This window comes from Chaetodon trifascialis, chromosome 7 (genome assembly GCF_039877785.1).
Source record: "Chaetodon trifascialis isolate fChaTrf1 chromosome 7, fChaTrf1.hap1, whole genome shotgun sequence".
Lineage (NCBI taxonomy): Eukaryota > Metazoa > Chordata > Actinopteri > Chaetodontiformes > Chaetodontidae > Chaetodon > Chaetodon trifascialis.
In genome coordinates, this window is record NC_092062.1 from 24,665,347 (window position 1) to 24,682,221 (window position 16,875).

Genomic DNA, 16,875 nt, shown 5'->3' on the forward strand with positions numbered 1-16,875 from the left:
CCGAGGTTCACGTCCTTCTGGGGTTTTTCAGAACATCTGAAAAGAGCTTACTTTCTGTTGTTTGTCCTGTTGATGTCTTACTCATGTCCTTCAGCCAGTCCGCCTCTCTTCCATACCCCCATTCTTTCTCACACTCCCACATTTCCCGCTCTTTTTTGATTCACAGACAGTCACCGCTGCCCCCTCCCTTCCTTGGTTACTGCCTCTGTTTCCCTCTCTGTGCCTCAGTGGGAAACTCTGCCTTCCCTGTCATTCCCCTTGTTGGTTGGCTCTCTGTGGATTTTGTACAGACAGTGGGGTCGGCTTTGAGGGAGGGCTTACTTGATTTGCAGTCTCTCCCCATAATGCTCAGTTCATTCAAGCAGCCCGTTGACAATAGACAACCCCCATCTGCAACCCCAGCCACCCATAAGGCTAACCATTGGCATATTGTTGTAGGTTTCTATGGAGAATGCAGTTTTCCGTTGCTCTTGAGGCTCATTGTATTAGAAAGATTTACTCTTGTCTTTATTTTACTGAAGTAAATTCAAAACCCTTCCTGTTAACCCCTCTTTGAATTTTTTCACTTGCAATACTTTTTCCATCAGATCATATGCTATAGTTAAGATCAGGCCAATGTCAAGAATAATAGTTAACTAGACAAATTCCCCTCGGCGGGAAATTTGGAGAGTGATACAGTGCGCAAACGCCGGGCCGTGTGCCAAACGCCGGGCCGTGCGCATGCCTAGTGCCATCATATTAGCACAGCAACCCGATATCACAAGTCAAACCCGTTCATAGGACCCCATTTCAGCATCGGCGACAATGCTAAGCTGACATTAGCATGTCAAAAAACACATTGAAAAGGTCTGAAACACCCTTAGAATGCCTTTACCAATCATTTTAACATATGTTAGCATGTTAGCATTAGCATGCTAAATTAGCATGTCAAATAACACATTAAAAACCTCTGAACCATCATTAGAACGCCTTCAAGATTCATTTTAGCCTAAGTTAGCATATTAGCATTAGCATGCTAACATTAGCATGTTAGCACACCAAACCGACATCACTAGTCAAACCTCCAGGCACCACCAAGTTCATGGGACCTCATGTTAGCATTAGCATGTTAGCATTGTGGCTAATGCTAACAGCCCAACATCACTCATTACATTACTAACATATACAACTCACCAGTAGATAGCTTGGCTGTGGCTGGTTAGCATGTCACTACAGAGCTTAATGGAGAACTGGTCATTTGACTGAGCTGAACTGCAGCTGAAGCTACATATGTGTGTGTATGTGGGAGAGGAGTGCTCAGAGAAGTACTGAGGCTCAGAGGTTGCCACAGCAACTTGAGGTGGCCTGATCAATGATGTCACCCACTCAGACACAGGTGCAGACACATGCATTTGAGTGGAGTCAATGAGGGGCAGACAGAGAAACGTCTGAATTTGGCCTCTGCGCACCCCTCGAACAAACGCTTCTCACACGACGACCGAAACTCCTATTCCAGAAATTTCTTCACCGTGAGAGCCACAAGGCTTTGCTCTACAAGCTGATCACTTTCTTTTTCCGCTGGGCTCAGAAATCCGGATTTTAGAGCGAGTTAAAAAACGGTCAGTTTCTGTCTCTCCTGTTTTTGATTTGTATTGGACCTTATGGGCAAGGTCAGAGGCGCTCTCCTCGCTCAGAAGCTCACAATTCAAAAACCATAAGTCCTATCGCTTAGCCAGGCACATCGTGAGAATCAGCGCAAGCGGCACTACAACTCTGGAAATTTTCACGCACGTAGAGCGAGATTTGTGCTTTGGGTGAGCGTGGAAAGACGAAAATTTCAGACAATTTTCAGAGCATCTCTCCACTCTGGCAGTTAATCCCCTCCACTCTAGCGCGAACATTCCGCGCAATACACACCCATTGAAAATCCAGCGGTTGCCGTGGGGACGACATTTTGCGTTTTTCGCGTCTTACGACGCGAAAAACGCGTATTCTGTAGAGAAAAATAATAGCCATCGATTCCCGATCGAGCCGCACGTTTTGATATATAATTTGCCTGGGTGCTGCCTATCGTTTATGACTAGTAGCGAACCGAAAAAAGGTACGGAAGAGGAAAAATAATATTAAGAAGAAGAAACACGCAGAAGAACAATAGTGGTTCAGTGCTTTGCACTGAACACAGCAGGGGCTTCGCCCCTGCTGTGTTCAGAGCAAAAGCACTGTATCACTAATTAGTCGAAAGTATTCAGGAGCAGAACCTACAGAGAGCTGCTGAGAAAAGACTCAAATCTCAACGTGCCATCATTTTAAGAGGCCCCCATGAAATCTGTTTTCATTTTTCCAAATTCCTTTAAAATTCTTTTAAACTCTGTGCTGCAATTTTAAGCTAATTTTATCACCAGAACGAGTGTCTAATCATGTATTGGAAAATTAAATTTCCACAGTTCAATAAGAAAATATTCAACATTTAATGAATATCAATTCGTTTGATGTAACACGACGTTGCATTTGCTCCTTGTTTACAACGCTTGACCAGAAACACACACTTCTTTAACATGATCCGATTTGTTTTGTACATTCTGGTTGATTTCTTTGGCTTTTGTTGAACAGTTAATGCTGCCTGTGACGTTCAATATCATAAGTTGAACCACAAAGACGGTGTTCCTTCAAGTATTTAATTGTATATATTTCTGAATAATTAAAAGTATCCCATGGTGCCTCTTTTTGCCGTCCTTAGTTATTCTTGTGTTGAGCCAGATCTGCTTGCCAGTTGTATTACCACAAAATGTGACTTTGCTGTGACAGCCTTTACAAATGGCTGAGATATCAAGCCTCCTTTTGTTTTTGTTTTTTTAAATTTGACAAGCAGAACGTTGCCAGAATTTAACCTGGGCAGGTGCTGCTTGACGTTAAATTCTCACTGATGTATCATTCGTCTTGTTTTTTTCTGCTTTCTGACCTACTAAATAGGAAGAAATAGGGTCTCAGCTCAGCACTTTCAGTGTTCTACTAAGCTGGAAAATACCTACAAGTACATGCTTCAAATTTGCTGTCTAGAAGCATTTTCTGTACTGTGTGAATATACTTTTCTCATGTTCACTAGAAGGTCTTAATCATGTGTTTGTAAAATAGACTGAGAGGCATCTCTTCTGGCTGACACATGCTGTTGTCAGAGTGTGGGATAGACAGCAAACTCCTGCAAGTGGGCTGGGTAGACAGAGAGGAAAATCAAGGGATGGACTGTGTGTGTGTGGAGGTGGTGGTGGTGATGGTGGTGGGGGAGTGTGAGGAGGAGTAGGAGGGCTGAAGGTTGTGATGTGTCACAGAGATTCGAAGCCAGAGCAGCCAGACCACACTTCTTTTCCACCACCACCTCCTCCTCCTCCTCCTCCTCCTCCTCCTCCTCCTCCCCCTGCTCTTCCTGCTTTTCCCCTCCCTGAGATCTGTGTTTTGGGGGAACTGCAAGGGGCTCATTTTAGGGGGAGGTTATGGACAGGAAGAAAAAGACCTGGAAGTGGACGTCTGTGTGTTTTGTTGGGGGCCTCGCTGGAGGACAGACATAAGTCTGTCATGGGCAGAGAAATATTGCAAATATCTCTTAATTATTCTGGACAGTCTTGAAATTAGCAGCGTCAAGAGAGTTCAATAGCACCTACATTTTCTTACATTTAAAAGGGACAATCAGCAATTTACTACCACATAAATTAAAGGTGTATTTGTAGATAGTTTGACTTGACTTTGAATGTTTCTGATTGTAATTAAATATGTACCCGTTTTTACTCCCATGTTCAGTTTTAACAGCAACAAACCGAAAACAGAGGGAAACATTTAAGGAGGTAGCAATTGTCTTCCCTCCATCCGTCTGCCAATAGATTACTCAGACCAAATGAGTGGCTGTCTCTTTGCCAAAAAACAAGTGCACTTTGCTAAGCAGTGCGGACACACCTTGATTTTGTCAGTGCCATCAACCATTTAACCGAGAGAAGACGTTAGTCCCAGTATGTGTCAGTAGACCGTGAGTGATCAGCTGAAGAATTACAGGACAGTTTCTTATGTGGAAAAAGTCCCAGTGAAACTGTATGCAGCCAAGGATGAGGACTGTCCATCTTAACAGGGTCATTGTCTCTGGAAACACATGTTGACGCTCATATTCAGCGTTATGAGCATCACAAATGAAAAGGTACCTCCATTGCATCAGGGTGGCAGCTGAGATGTCAGCAAAGCTTCTGCAAATATATCGTCATTGCTTATATCCACTTTTTCTGACTTGGGCAAGCTAATGCAAGACATTCCTGTGAAGACGTTCACATGGCAGTTGCAACATTCTGAGTATTACTTGTTTTGGTTCTCATTAATTTATGAGAGCGCTTGTAAACTCTCAGAGCAACAGAGCAGTCATCCTGCCCAAGTCAACAGAAAAAGTCAACAGCCCCTGGCCCCTGTCCACTGTTCCACTCAGGCCGGACTAGCGAGACTTTGAGGACAGAAGGCTCCATTTAACCTGCTCGAGTAGAATCTCCTGATCAGTTGAACAGAGCCGGTACTTTGAGTGTGTGAATATATGTGTGTGTATCCATCCATCACCTACGCGTGTCAGTAAGACTGTCAGGCCTTCCATAATGCCTCAGAGTCAGAGCTGGCTTCTCACTACAGTTGATTCTTAACCCCCCTCCGAATCCCCTCACCCGCTTCACTCCTGCTCTCTGAAAATATTTCTCTGCCATGTGCTCTCCTTCGTTCTCACACATGCGCTCAGGTTCGGCGTGAGGGGGATTTGAACATTTTTGCATGTTGTTGTGACTGACCAGGCCCTCGTCAGCCTGTCAGCGTGTGGCTGCCTGTGGGTGTTTATCTGCGGCAGAGAGTGGCATCAACTCCCATGGGTGCCAGATGCAACACTTGAGCTTGATGAGGGGAAGAGGAGAGAGGAGTTTGACTGTGTGTGATGTGCATCAATCCTTCCTTGCCAGCTATCAGCCTTTCAGTGTGTGTGTGTGCATGTGCGTGCTCACGTGCGTGTTTCTAGGTTCTGCCTGCTGTGACTGACGCCATTGTGCCTCGCCGCTGAGCGCTCGCCCTGTTCCCACAGCTCAGGCCTCTCTGGATTAGAAACACAACAGCTGTATTGTGTGTGTATGTGTGAGTTGGTGAGCGGGCCTATATATGTGTGGACGTGCACTCGTTAGCAGCGTTTGTATACTGGAGGGACGTGGCTGAGGGGGTTAACAGGGACTGTGTGTCAGCCTGGCTTCTCACTATCCAGTTATTCTGGCTTGCAGCCCACTGTGTACAGTCTGTGTTGGAAAGCAGCAGAGTGGAATGGGTTCACATTTTCTGAGATGTTTCTACAGAGTATTCACATGTTAAGAAAGGCATCACAGTTATTGCTGTGTTACATAGTCTGATTTATTTAGTCCATGTGCACTATTGTGTGTAGCACTGGTGCCTCACTTGCTGGATGGTATCGCTCAGCTATGGTTCCAGTTAATTGACTAAATTCAACCCTTGTGCTCACCACACATTTTCCCTTGATACAAAGACCACCAGTGCAACTTATCTAATGTTGCTGGCTCCACATACCATGGATTTGCATGTGAATTATGTGATTGTTTGGTCCTGATATGAAACTTTCCAACTGCTCATAATAGTAGAATTAAATCATAGACGTGTATCAAAATGAATTCAGAAAAATGCTGATAATAAACCTCAGTAAGTTGCCAGGCAGGGGTTAGAACAGTGCTAAAAATCCATTTCTAACCTAGATAAGTATGTCATATATGTGTGTATGTTGGTTTGAGGTTTCCTTAAAGCGTAGAGGACACCAGCCACTTGTGTGAAACCGATCCGGCAACAAAAATGGAACAGAATATGTCCGAAAGTAGGGCTGCCAGATAACCTTACAAATGACACACAAAATCAGCTCAGTGCACAAGCAGCAAACTGATGCTGTGTGTTCAGCAAAAAAATTGGCAAAAATAGGAGTATGGAGCATATTGGGCACGCTGTTGGACAGTGAGAAAGTGGATTATGTTGCAGGACTCGTAGGAGTAATTTGAGAAGTTTCCATCAATGTTTTGATAGAGTATTTCTGCCATGAAACTATGCTACTATTGGAGTAGTGTATGTGACATGAATTCAGGCTGACTGCAGCAGCTGCTCTCTGAAAGACGAAACTATCAATGTTTAACAGCCACCTTTCGAGCCTGCAGGGTTTAAGCATATTAAAGCATAGATTCTAGTTGGCATATAACCTTTTGAAAGTTTGTAGAATATTGGTAGCATTAAAATTATCTTCTGCTGAATTCTTCTGGTCCTTGTAAATACTTAATGAAGAACACAGCCAACACAGTTTCTTGCAGATTTACATGGATTACTTCACCTGTGATTGTGCATCCGTCATACTAAGTGATAATCCTTTCTAAATGCAGCTGCTTTTATGCCTGAGATCTATTATACTAAGTTTGTTTTGCAGTTGGAGTAAATGAAAAGAAATATGAATATATCATTTTATTTCAGGTTGTTGCTGTTGACAGAATCTTAAAATGTTAATGCATGTCTTCATTAAACAACAGCTTGTATAATGAGAAGCAGCTCCAGACGTAGGTTATAGAATGAATGTTTTGCTGCCTGCACAATAAAAGATAATAAAGACGCTTAAGATACTGTTTCAGCGGGATCCAATAGGCCTCGAGCTTGAGTGGCAATTTCCATCCACACAATGACACTCAACTGTTGCAATTTCTCTAAAACACACTAATTTTATTCATGGTCAAGAAGGGTTTGCACTCCTTTGTCGTCTCTCACTGGTTGTACGTTCAGGCTCAGGAAATGAGAATCATACAGATAGACAAGGGGAGGATGAAATCTACTCTCTGTTTGTTAAAGCATGTCCTTCCTGTAATTATCTGAAAGCTCACACACACACACACACACACACACACACACACACACACACACACACACACACACTCAGTACGGCATTTTTCAGCTCAACAAGGGGAGGTTTCCTTGAACCCTTACACTCACTGTACAAAGATCCGAAAAGCCTTTGATGTGTCTGAGTAGATTTGTGGTTTTCACTCTTTGTCATTGCCAAATATAACACATCACCTTCCAGCAGCGGAGGTCATGGTATCCTTGACGTGTTCCTGATTAGCATTCTGTATTTTGTCTTGCAGAATTTGGGTGTTCCTATAAACTCATGCAAGCGTATTTGTGCGTTAGGGGTTTGTTCAGCTTCCCACGCGCCTGCCAACCTCCGAGAATGGCCATTTTGACAGTCAAGGTTTCAGTTGCATAACAATAACACTGCTGAACATTCAGTTTTCAGTAATTACTACTCGAGTTGCCTTTGAATCTCTTTTATTGCTGGTGGCATTTTGTAACTATTGGACAGACCTACTTAAATCTGTTGAAGCTTGAGACTGAAGTACCCTGCTCTCCCAGTGACAGTTAAACCTCCCTCCCTGACCCCCTCGCTGCTGTGCAGGACAAGCACGTTTGTTATGTCTGTTTGCGGAGGGAACAGAGACACGCAGTTTCCAAGAAGGGCCGATAGGAGGGAGGGCTGATGTGTTGCCAAATGATCAGGATCGGCCTGACTGTTGAAAAATCCTGCAAAAACACACGCGTCGTTGATTTTCAGCATCACAGCATGTCGCCTGCCATGTGCGTGATGTTGTAAGGTCCCATCTGTGTTCACAGCCAGCAGTAATCACCATAGATGAATGCTTTTCTTAAACAACAGGTTGCTCCAGTGGCCGCTGTGTGCTGGATTAATCAAGAAAGCCAACCTGTGCTCCATGAAATAAGAAATCCTCCAACCCGCACAGGAAGTTTGAGTCTCTTTTTTACCAGTAAAGAAAGTACAAGTCACGTTTTAGTCCGTTTTAACTGACTGAAAATTACATTTCTGTAACATTTCACCATACGGAAAGAGATTGGTCCTTAAAGAAGTATGAACAGGCGTGTTGCTTGCGGAGCGAACCTGAATTTTAAATATCACAATTTCTGAAAGCATTTCTGCAAGCGGCAGAATCACCCAGAGGACTGTCATGATCACAGGGAGCCAAAGAATGCAGAGGCAGGCCAGCCAAATATCATGGTGATGGGGCCAGGCTTTTGATTAGACCCACACAACTTGTTTGTTTTGATGCCTGCTTGCATCTTGTCAGATTGCCACCAGTCAAACACAAGTCATGACTGTGGGTGGTGGGTTAGCCTGAGCGACCTGACACTGTTTTATTGGAGGTTTGGCAATGGCAATTGCGCTGTCAGGAATAATTTGTGTGAATGTGAGAATTTATAGCAGTTTGTCAATGTCTGTGCATTGGTTTTGAAAGCCGCGAGGGAGAACGTGCCCTCGTGTTTGTGCAAAATGCCAGAAGTATAAACTCTCCATGTAATATGGGAAATATAAACCCATTCTATCACTGTGTCTGTGCAAAACCACAGCTACTTACTGTGCGTCTGTGTGTGGGTTTGAGACTGAAACTAAACCAACTGGCCGCGTGCGTTTGTGTGTGTGCGCAAGTGGGTGGAATACCAAAACTTAAGCCTGTGTGGGTTTTTTTTTTCTCACCATAAGACCCTGTCATTGCTGCTGAAGTTCATCCACTACCGAATCCAGAAGCATGGACTCAAGGATGCTCCACTGTGTGCTTCTCTGCCTGTGGTGGCTCTGTGACTCATGCTGAATGGAAGCCAGTTCCGAGAGGCAGATGAAAGCAGGAAAACACCAGCCCTGCCCACTCTCTAAGCCTGCCACTCCCTGCTATCCTCCTCCTACTTGTCCACTCCACCAGGAACATCACAGGACAGAAAGAAGTGCTCTCTGTAACAGAAAGGGGCTTGATGTTTGTGTGAAGGACTTCTTGAGTGAGTTCTGTCCTCAAATGGAATTAGGAGATGGATTGGGAGACAGAGTGAGAATCTTTGGTTCCAGTCAGTTCTTAGTATTGGGTGTCCGATTTGATTCAAACCCACGTCTTGATTGAATGAATAGAAAAGGGAGACCTCTTTTCAATCCCTTGCTCCAGTATACTTTGTGGCAAACCATTCACTGGTGTCGATAGACCACTATGAATGAAATGCAATATAAAATATAATTGGCAATGCAGATAAATGATCCACAGACTTTTCATTTAAGATTGTTAACAGCATTAATTAATGAATTAATTTGAAAGCGTTCATACAGTCTCCTGCCTGTTTGTGAATGACAAAATGAGGGGGAGTTCTCTGCTGTGTTAATAACGTTATATCTCCGGCAGTGGAGAGCAGCCTCTCTTCTGTGCTGTTAGCTCCGGGAAAAGCCATCACTGTCGAAGACGTAAGCAGGTGCAGAGTTTCTGAGGTTAAACGGACTGAGCACTGAGGTGCTGGACAGTCTAACATCACCTTATTAAACTAAGATTTAGGAAATCAACTTTTGTCATTTGTGAATTGATTCTGAATCTTCGGAGAAAAGAACTGAAATTATTACGTGAATCTATTGTTATTTTATTTTTTCATCCTGCCCTAGCAGACAATTTATATAGCTTTAATGAAGATTTACTAGACTGTATGTCTTCCCTCTATTTGTCACGCTCGTGTGTGAAATTGGGCTTACCTCACAAGTTACACTGAGGGCTCTGGAGGGAATTACCATAACAAAAGTTTGTGTGCACATAGCTTAGTGTGAGAGGGACAGCCGTGGCAGGAATTCCAGACTTACCTCTCTTTCATCATTTTAGCCCAGCAGGCTATTTCAAACATGAGGCCCTCACCCTCCATCAACCCTGTTAGCCCTCACTCCACAGTCCACCGAAGGAGAAACCAAAAAAGAGAGCAGGGCACAAGGCGCATACTTCCAAAGCCTGACTGTAAACAAACAAGGTTGCTCATGTTGTCTGCTGTTACCTCACAGAAGGTTTCTGTTCTGGTGGTGGGAGGTTTTTATGAACTTCCCCTCAGCAGGGCCCTCAACCCTAACATCACCCACAGATGTGAGCCTATGAGTCAAATCGGTGATGAATCACACTAAACTATGACTCTCGCTTATCAATGACACATTTGGTTTTTTTTTTTGGTAGAGAGTGGAGAGGGCTGTGGAGACACAATGAGGCAGCCTTGAAAAAGAAAAGGCCGTGGGGTTGGAGGATGGCATAAACAAAGTAACACTCGCCAAGCAAATGGATGACTCTAATCTGAGTTTCTGTGTAAAAATGGCTTTTGCATGACAATAGCAAAACATCTGATAGCAGAACTTTAATCCAAACACTGCACTGGCACGTCAGCTAAGCCTTTTGTTTTGTCAAGTGTGATGTGGAGGGCAAGCCTCAGCAGACCCAAAAATAGCACTAACATGAGTGTGGCACATTAAGTTGAACAGAACTAGCTTTTTCTGGATCAAAGTGACTCACGTCTGAGACATCTCATGGCCTGTGTGTGTTCATGCACAGTAATGCTGTTTTTAGAACAGATGTGAAAGCTCTAACCCAGTAAGTAGATTGTCAAACACGTGCTCTGTTGTGAGTAGCACTGCACAATTAACAGTCATTAGCGTAGCCCTGTGTTGGTCTATTGTAGAACAATTCCCAGAGCAAGTGTGAAGCAGTTTATTTATTCAGTTTAAGCTTTTTGCATTGATTTTTGCCTTCTAGTAGTAACATCCTATTGTGAAAAATTCTTAATAAAATACAATGCACAATATTAAAGGGCATCTGAACTGTGAGTCATTTTCACATCTGACATTTTACAAAGCCTCATTTTACTTCCACCACAGTGAAAATAAATAGTTTTAGTGGAAGTTCTTTCCGCCAAAGTCACATTATTGAGCTCTTGTGTTTTAAAATAACATGTGACAGTCACAGTGTTTGTAGAAGGCAGCATTGCTGTATCTCCATAATGCGTCCAAACTGCTTCATTCGCCAAGCAGTCGACTTCCTGATTTAGATGCTGAATATATGGTCAATGCACCTGAGTCACGGGTGTGTTTTCAGTATACATGTCGGCCCGTGTGCTGTTGTTTGCTTTGGAGTTGCTGCCCCGTGAAACACTCATGCACGTGTCAGAGGAGTGTTTACCATCCTGAGTGTTTGTTTTTTGTTTGTTTTTTTCATCATGGGCGTGTTGTTCGTTCTGAAAGTGGTTTTATTCCACTGATGCGTCTCTATCATCTCTGTTCTTTTCTCAGTAGGTCAGATCATATATGTAAAGTGCGTGTTACTGAGAACTGGCACTGCATGATTTTCATTGAGAGTGTCGTGGGTGGGTGTGCACCTTATCTTGACATTTGGTATTTCAATGTTTTTTTCCACCATCAGACACTTTTTTCCCTGTTAACACTGTGTGTTTTTTACGAGCCAGTACTAAAAACCATTGACCGGTTATCTGAAAACTACCTTTTAAATCAGCTGCCATCGTTCAGTGCTAACTTTTTTTATAGTTTCCCTTTTTTGTCTATAGAGCCCAACAAGTAACATTTCTTTTGATGTTCACGTGTTCAGTTGGCAAGGATATCTCATTTGGGTATTAAATTGCTGTGACAGAGATATCTACTGAGGCAGGATATTATCTCATATCAATAAACTTTAAACACACAGACTATTACAGCATCTGAGATAAGCCTGTATCTGTCAGTGTCAGCATGCTGATGGATCAGCCAAGCTTTACATATTTTGTTTTATATAAAATGCCTGAATCAGATGTAGATTAAGTGTTATTTAACATCTGTCCTCCCCTCCTTGTTCTCATCTCAGGAGCCGTTGGGGCCCAGTCCCTGTTCTCCATGCCTCGGCGGCCTGGCTATGGCACCATGGGGAAGCCCATCAAGCTGCTGGCCAACTGCTTCCAGGTGGAGATCCCCAAGATGGATGTCTACCTCTACGAGGTGGATATCAAGCCTGACAAGTGCCCACGGCGAGTCAACAGGTAGGCTGGACCCTCTGAATAGTATCTTTAAAACTTATCTCGTACATTTAGAAATAGGCATTTAACTGATCTCTAATATAGAGCATCTTGCAGCGAGCGCAGGGTTGCAGAGTCTTGCCAAAGGTTAAGTAGCTGTTGATGGGTTGAATCTAAAGAATTCATTGATGATAACTGTGGTATAAACACTGTTTATGAAGTCTTAAACCTGCCTTCTACAGTATAACTGAAACTCAGGTTGCGTGTGTGTTGTGCAGGGAGGTGGTTGACTCTATGGTGCAGCACTTTAAGGTGACAATCTTCGGGGATCGCAGGCCAGTCTATGATGGAAAGAAGAGCCTGTACACTGCTAACCCACTGCCTGTGGCACCCACAGGGGTGAGGTGGAGAACAGACACAGACACAGACACATACATAAAAACATAAAAACACAAAAACGTTAACCTGAATGTAAACCCTGTGTGATGTCTTGAATCACAACATCCTGTATACCTGCATTATATCACACACACCTCACATATACACACATACATATATAAATGCACAAAATCTTGACAACCACCACTTGAAACCAGCCCTCACCAAATGCATTCTGCTGTGATCGAACCTTCTTTTTCCTGCCTCCCCCCTCAGGTGGACCTGGATGTCACTCTGCCAGGTGAGGGAGGGAAAGATCGCCCCTTCAAAGTTTCCATCAAGTTCGTGTCTCTGGTCAGCTGGCACATGCTCCACGAGGTGCTGACTGGCCGCAGCATGCCTGAGCCCCTGGAGCTGGACAAACCCATCAGCACCAACCCCGTGCATGCAGTGGATGTGGTGCTGCGACACCTGCCCTCCATGAAGTGAGATGTTTTATTGTGGCCTGTTTTTTTGTTTTTTTTTTAAATGTTTAACACTTCTGTGTTCAGTCTGTTAATGACAACTGGGGGTCTAAATATATCATTGATTGCTGTTATTAAATGTTTTGGAGATAATATTAAAGAATGATCTTTAAAAGTCTTGAACAGCAGATCCAGTCTTATGGAAATAGTCTATTTGTCCTTACCTAATCAGCCCACTTCAGTCCTCTTCAGTCAGCAAACAAAGTCAAAAGATAGAGAACACATGACCCCTCTGATACTCATAGCAAATACTAAATATTTGCTTTGTCATAGTGGCACTAACATCAGCACTCAGATCCCAACGGAAATCAAACACAGCTTACATGGGCTCTCACGGAGAGCCGTGCTTGACCTCACACCATCTTCCACTCGATATCTGTTTCCTAAGCTCCAGCAAGAGCACAGCTGAACGCAATATCACCAGTGCTTTAATGAAAGTCTCTTTCAAAGCATTATTAAAAAGTGGTTATATCGACACTTTTCATTTAGCTCTGTTTGCAGCCACCGGGGGAACCGGTATTGCAGTGGCATGATGACACAGTGTCAGTCCAGGAGTCACCAAGAAAAATGTATCCCACCTGTAATTATTAATGTGTCTCCTGGGCAGAGTAATATGAGGTCGATAGGTCCAGGCAGTGTCACCACCCTCTCATTTCACCGATGTAGTTTCAGGCCACGTTGAAGAGCAGCTGAATGTGACACCATATAAACACATATTGACCTACATTCTCAATTCAGGACGTGTTAACTAATGTTACATTTCCTGTCATCTCGTGCGCCCTTTCCCATTTACCCCCTATTCCTTTTCATCTTGTGCTTTATTTCATGGCCTTTCATTGTTTTTACCTCGACATCATCTTTCATTCTTTCAGTCACTTTGCTCTTTTCATAACTGCAATGCTTTTTCTCCATTTAGGTACACTCCGGTGGGTCGATCCTTCTTCTCGGCTCCAGAGGGCTACGACCATCCCCTGGGAGGAGGGAGAGAGGTTTGGTTTGGTTTCCATCAGTCTGTGCGCCCTGCCATGTGGAAGATGATGCTTAACATTGATGGTGAGAACCGAGTTCTACCTTGCATTTATGTCTGAATGCAGACTTAAGTTGTAAAAGCGCTTTGAGTGGTCTTCAGACTAGAAAAGCACTACAAATGCACTCCATTTACCATTTGAGGGAAGGTCAGTCTATGTAATGAGGTCATACTAAATGGTAGTTTGAAGGATAACTAATGTCTAATAGGTATTTACAACAATTTGCGTATGTTTTACACTACAGTGGACAGCAAACCTGAACACCAACATACTGTATGTCAAAGCAGGATGCTGATGTTTCATAGAGGATATATGAAACATCCCATCATTCCCGTATCGATTGTCACAGCTACAACAATGTATATACAAAAGCGGTTTTTGTTGCTCACTGCCTCAAACACAGTGAGAACTATGTTTTCTAATACCAGCATATTTCAGAATCTTCATATAAGTGCGAGATTCACAGTGTTTTCGATCCTTACTTAAAAAAACAAAACAGAAATCTTCTATTCCTCTTGTCCAGCTGGGGAAATGAGATTTTAATAATTGAACAGATAGATTAGTGTGACGTGGCGCCTCCATGATACAGGCTTTTTTTTAGATATTTATTTTGCATGATCAGTTTTCCTTCACTGATGTTATGTTTGACGAAATTTAATGGCTGGATTTCATTGGAGCTGAATGTCTGCAGGATTCTCAAGGCTTTTTCGTCACTGTGGAGGCTGAAGGCTGACGTGAACGGTGCAGCTGAACCAGATCATTTTTTTATAGTGAACCCACCACATTTTCTTTTTAGTATGGATATTTTTTCTTTCAAATCAAACTTGAAACTCTACTTGCTGCTTGTGTTACTCATGAAGGCTGTCGAATTTTTGCTTTACGCTGTGATGGCATAACTCCTACTCACATGACATCACTCGTTATTGAGTTGTCGACCAATTTGTCACGTTTGTTTTTTTGGCTGAGAACCAGTTTCTCGGAAACGAATGGAACGGCTCAAGATGTAGTTTGATAATTGGCTTCAGCTCTGCTCCCTCGTGCGTCAAAAAACTCTGTTTGATGGCCTGGAATAGTGAGCTCCGATTTCAGTCTGTTATTATTTGTGGAAAGTAAGAGGCAGAAAGGGTGGTGGAGAATGTGTTTTGCCATATGCACACTGCAGGAGGTTGTTGGAGAGATGGGAGAGACCGGGGAACTTGGAGGAAGGTGGGTTCTTGGCTGGATGGGAACTGACTAGTCGGTTGCTGTGGAGACAGAAGGCAGCTAGTGTGTGTGTGTGTGTGTGTGTGTGTGTGTGTGTGTGTGTGTGTGTGTGTGTGTGTGTGTGTGTGTGTGTGTGTGTGTGTGTGTGTGTGTGTGTGTGTGTGTGTGTGTGTGTGTGTGTGTGTGTGTGTGTGTGTGTGCGGTTGTGCCCGCATGAGCGAGACTGGTGGGTGTTGCTGGGGTCAGGAGGGTAGCTGTGTGGAGCAATTCCTTGAGACAGCCTTTGTTTTGCTCCAAGTGCTTGAAGCCTCTATCTGCATTTGAACCTTTCCCACTCTACTCTCTGATTCTCCCTTTGTCTCGTTTTCCCGCCCTCTCATCCTTGGAAATCAATTGGTCGGCTCAAGCCTCTCGTCCGCTCTCCGCCAAACAAACTAAAGCTTCAAGCGTATGCAAAGTGTTTGTTTTCTAACTTTTCTGTACGGCATAATTTACTGACAAAGCAAACGATTAAACCTATTTGAATGCATGTGCATGAAGACGGTTTCATGAGTGATACAAAACACATATACCAAATAATTGTATTGACATTAATGGGAAATAGTAAAGAGAAATTAAATCCAATGCATGGAGAGGACAGTTAGGAGTGATCTTACTTCCTGGCTCTGGTGAAAGGCTGTCATGTCTCACAAGGCAAACCAGAGGTGTAAGAGAGTGTGTGTACAATGCAGTCATCTGTAGTCTCGTTAGGCATCGCTCATGGATGGCCGCCTGCAGAGCTTTCATCCAAGTCAGAGAGAGATTTCTATCATCACAGCAGTTGAGCCAGATTATTCCTCGACAATGTCCTCAACCTAAACACCAAGCTCTCTTCATCTCTCCGTGTCCATTTTTGGATTTCTTTTTATCTCCCTTTGTGTTTTGTCATACCTGTTCTTGTTCGCCCTAGATTTTAGTGTCTTGCTCTGCCATGTCACCTATCATATTTTACAGTTCTCCGTGCCCATCGCATCAGAACAAAAGGAACACATATTCCATCCCTGTGTTACAGTTCATCTGGTGTTCATGCTTTGCCTGTCTTACTTGAAGCTGAGTCTCAGTAGATGTCATTTTGAACACATGGTCTTCTGAAGGAGTTAAAAACTGGTGAAAAGTATTGCTGCAGTTGTTCGGGCAGCCTTTAATGAATTGCATGGAGGTTTTATTTTTCGTTTCAACACGTATACCATCAAATTCAAACTATAACTACGGCCAGTGGATTACAGACTCAAGTTGCTGTCGTTCGGCGTAGTGTAGTTTATCATACTGTCGTTATGTCTGAAATGACTCCTGTCCTTGCTTTGTCTTACAGTGTCTGCCACAGCCTTCTACAAGGCCCAGCCAGTCATCCAGTTCATGTGTGAAGTGCTGGACATCCACAACATAGACGAGCAGCCTCGCCCTCTCACAGACTCACACCGGGTCAAATTCACCAAAGAAATCAAAGGTGAAGACGGGTGTAATGTGTGCTAGCATCTGAGAAAGAGAGCTAAATCAGATGAGTAAAAGTGCATTATGTGCGTGGGTGAGAGAGAGAGCGGGGAGAGCACATGTCGCAGCTATTCACACAGACACATTCTCCATGCCACTCCAACACTTTATATTATTCACCAGGTTTGAAGGTGGAGGTGACGCACTGTGGAACCATGCGGAGGAAGTATCGTGTCTGCAACGTGACCCGTCGGCCTGCCAGCCATCAAACGTGAGTCAGCCTCTGGGCGGGCGAGGGAAGAGGAGACTCTGGGCGGAGTGTGTGGACGGGGTGGGGGTGGGGCGCGTGGACCGCAGAGGATGCAATCACCAATTCACCACCACCAAACAAACCAGATAATGGCTGA

At 43.7% G+C, this 16,875-nt stretch overlaps 1 protein-coding gene across 2 annotated transcripts in view; it reads left to right on the forward strand.

Annotated features, from left to right (window-relative positions):
- The window catches only part of ago3a (argonaute RISC catalytic component 3a), a 36,222-nt gene that overhangs the window by 3,914 nt on the left and 15,433 nt on the right, over nucleotides 1–16,875 (forward strand). For both annotated transcript variants that reach the window (XM_070966760.1, XM_070966761.1), the window contains exons 2-7: nucleotides 11,718–11,889; nucleotides 12,144–12,264; nucleotides 12,520–12,728; nucleotides 13,684–13,820; nucleotides 16,350–16,484; nucleotides 16,652–16,739. In XM_070966760.1, coding sequence (XP_070822861.1) covers nucleotides 11,718–11,889; nucleotides 12,144–12,264; nucleotides 12,520–12,728; nucleotides 13,684–13,820; nucleotides 16,350–16,484; nucleotides 16,652–16,739 — 862 coding nt within the window. The remainder of the gene's footprint in view (nucleotides 1–11,717; nucleotides 11,890–12,143; nucleotides 12,265–12,519; nucleotides 12,729–13,683; nucleotides 13,821–16,349; nucleotides 16,485–16,651; nucleotides 16,740–16,875) is intronic.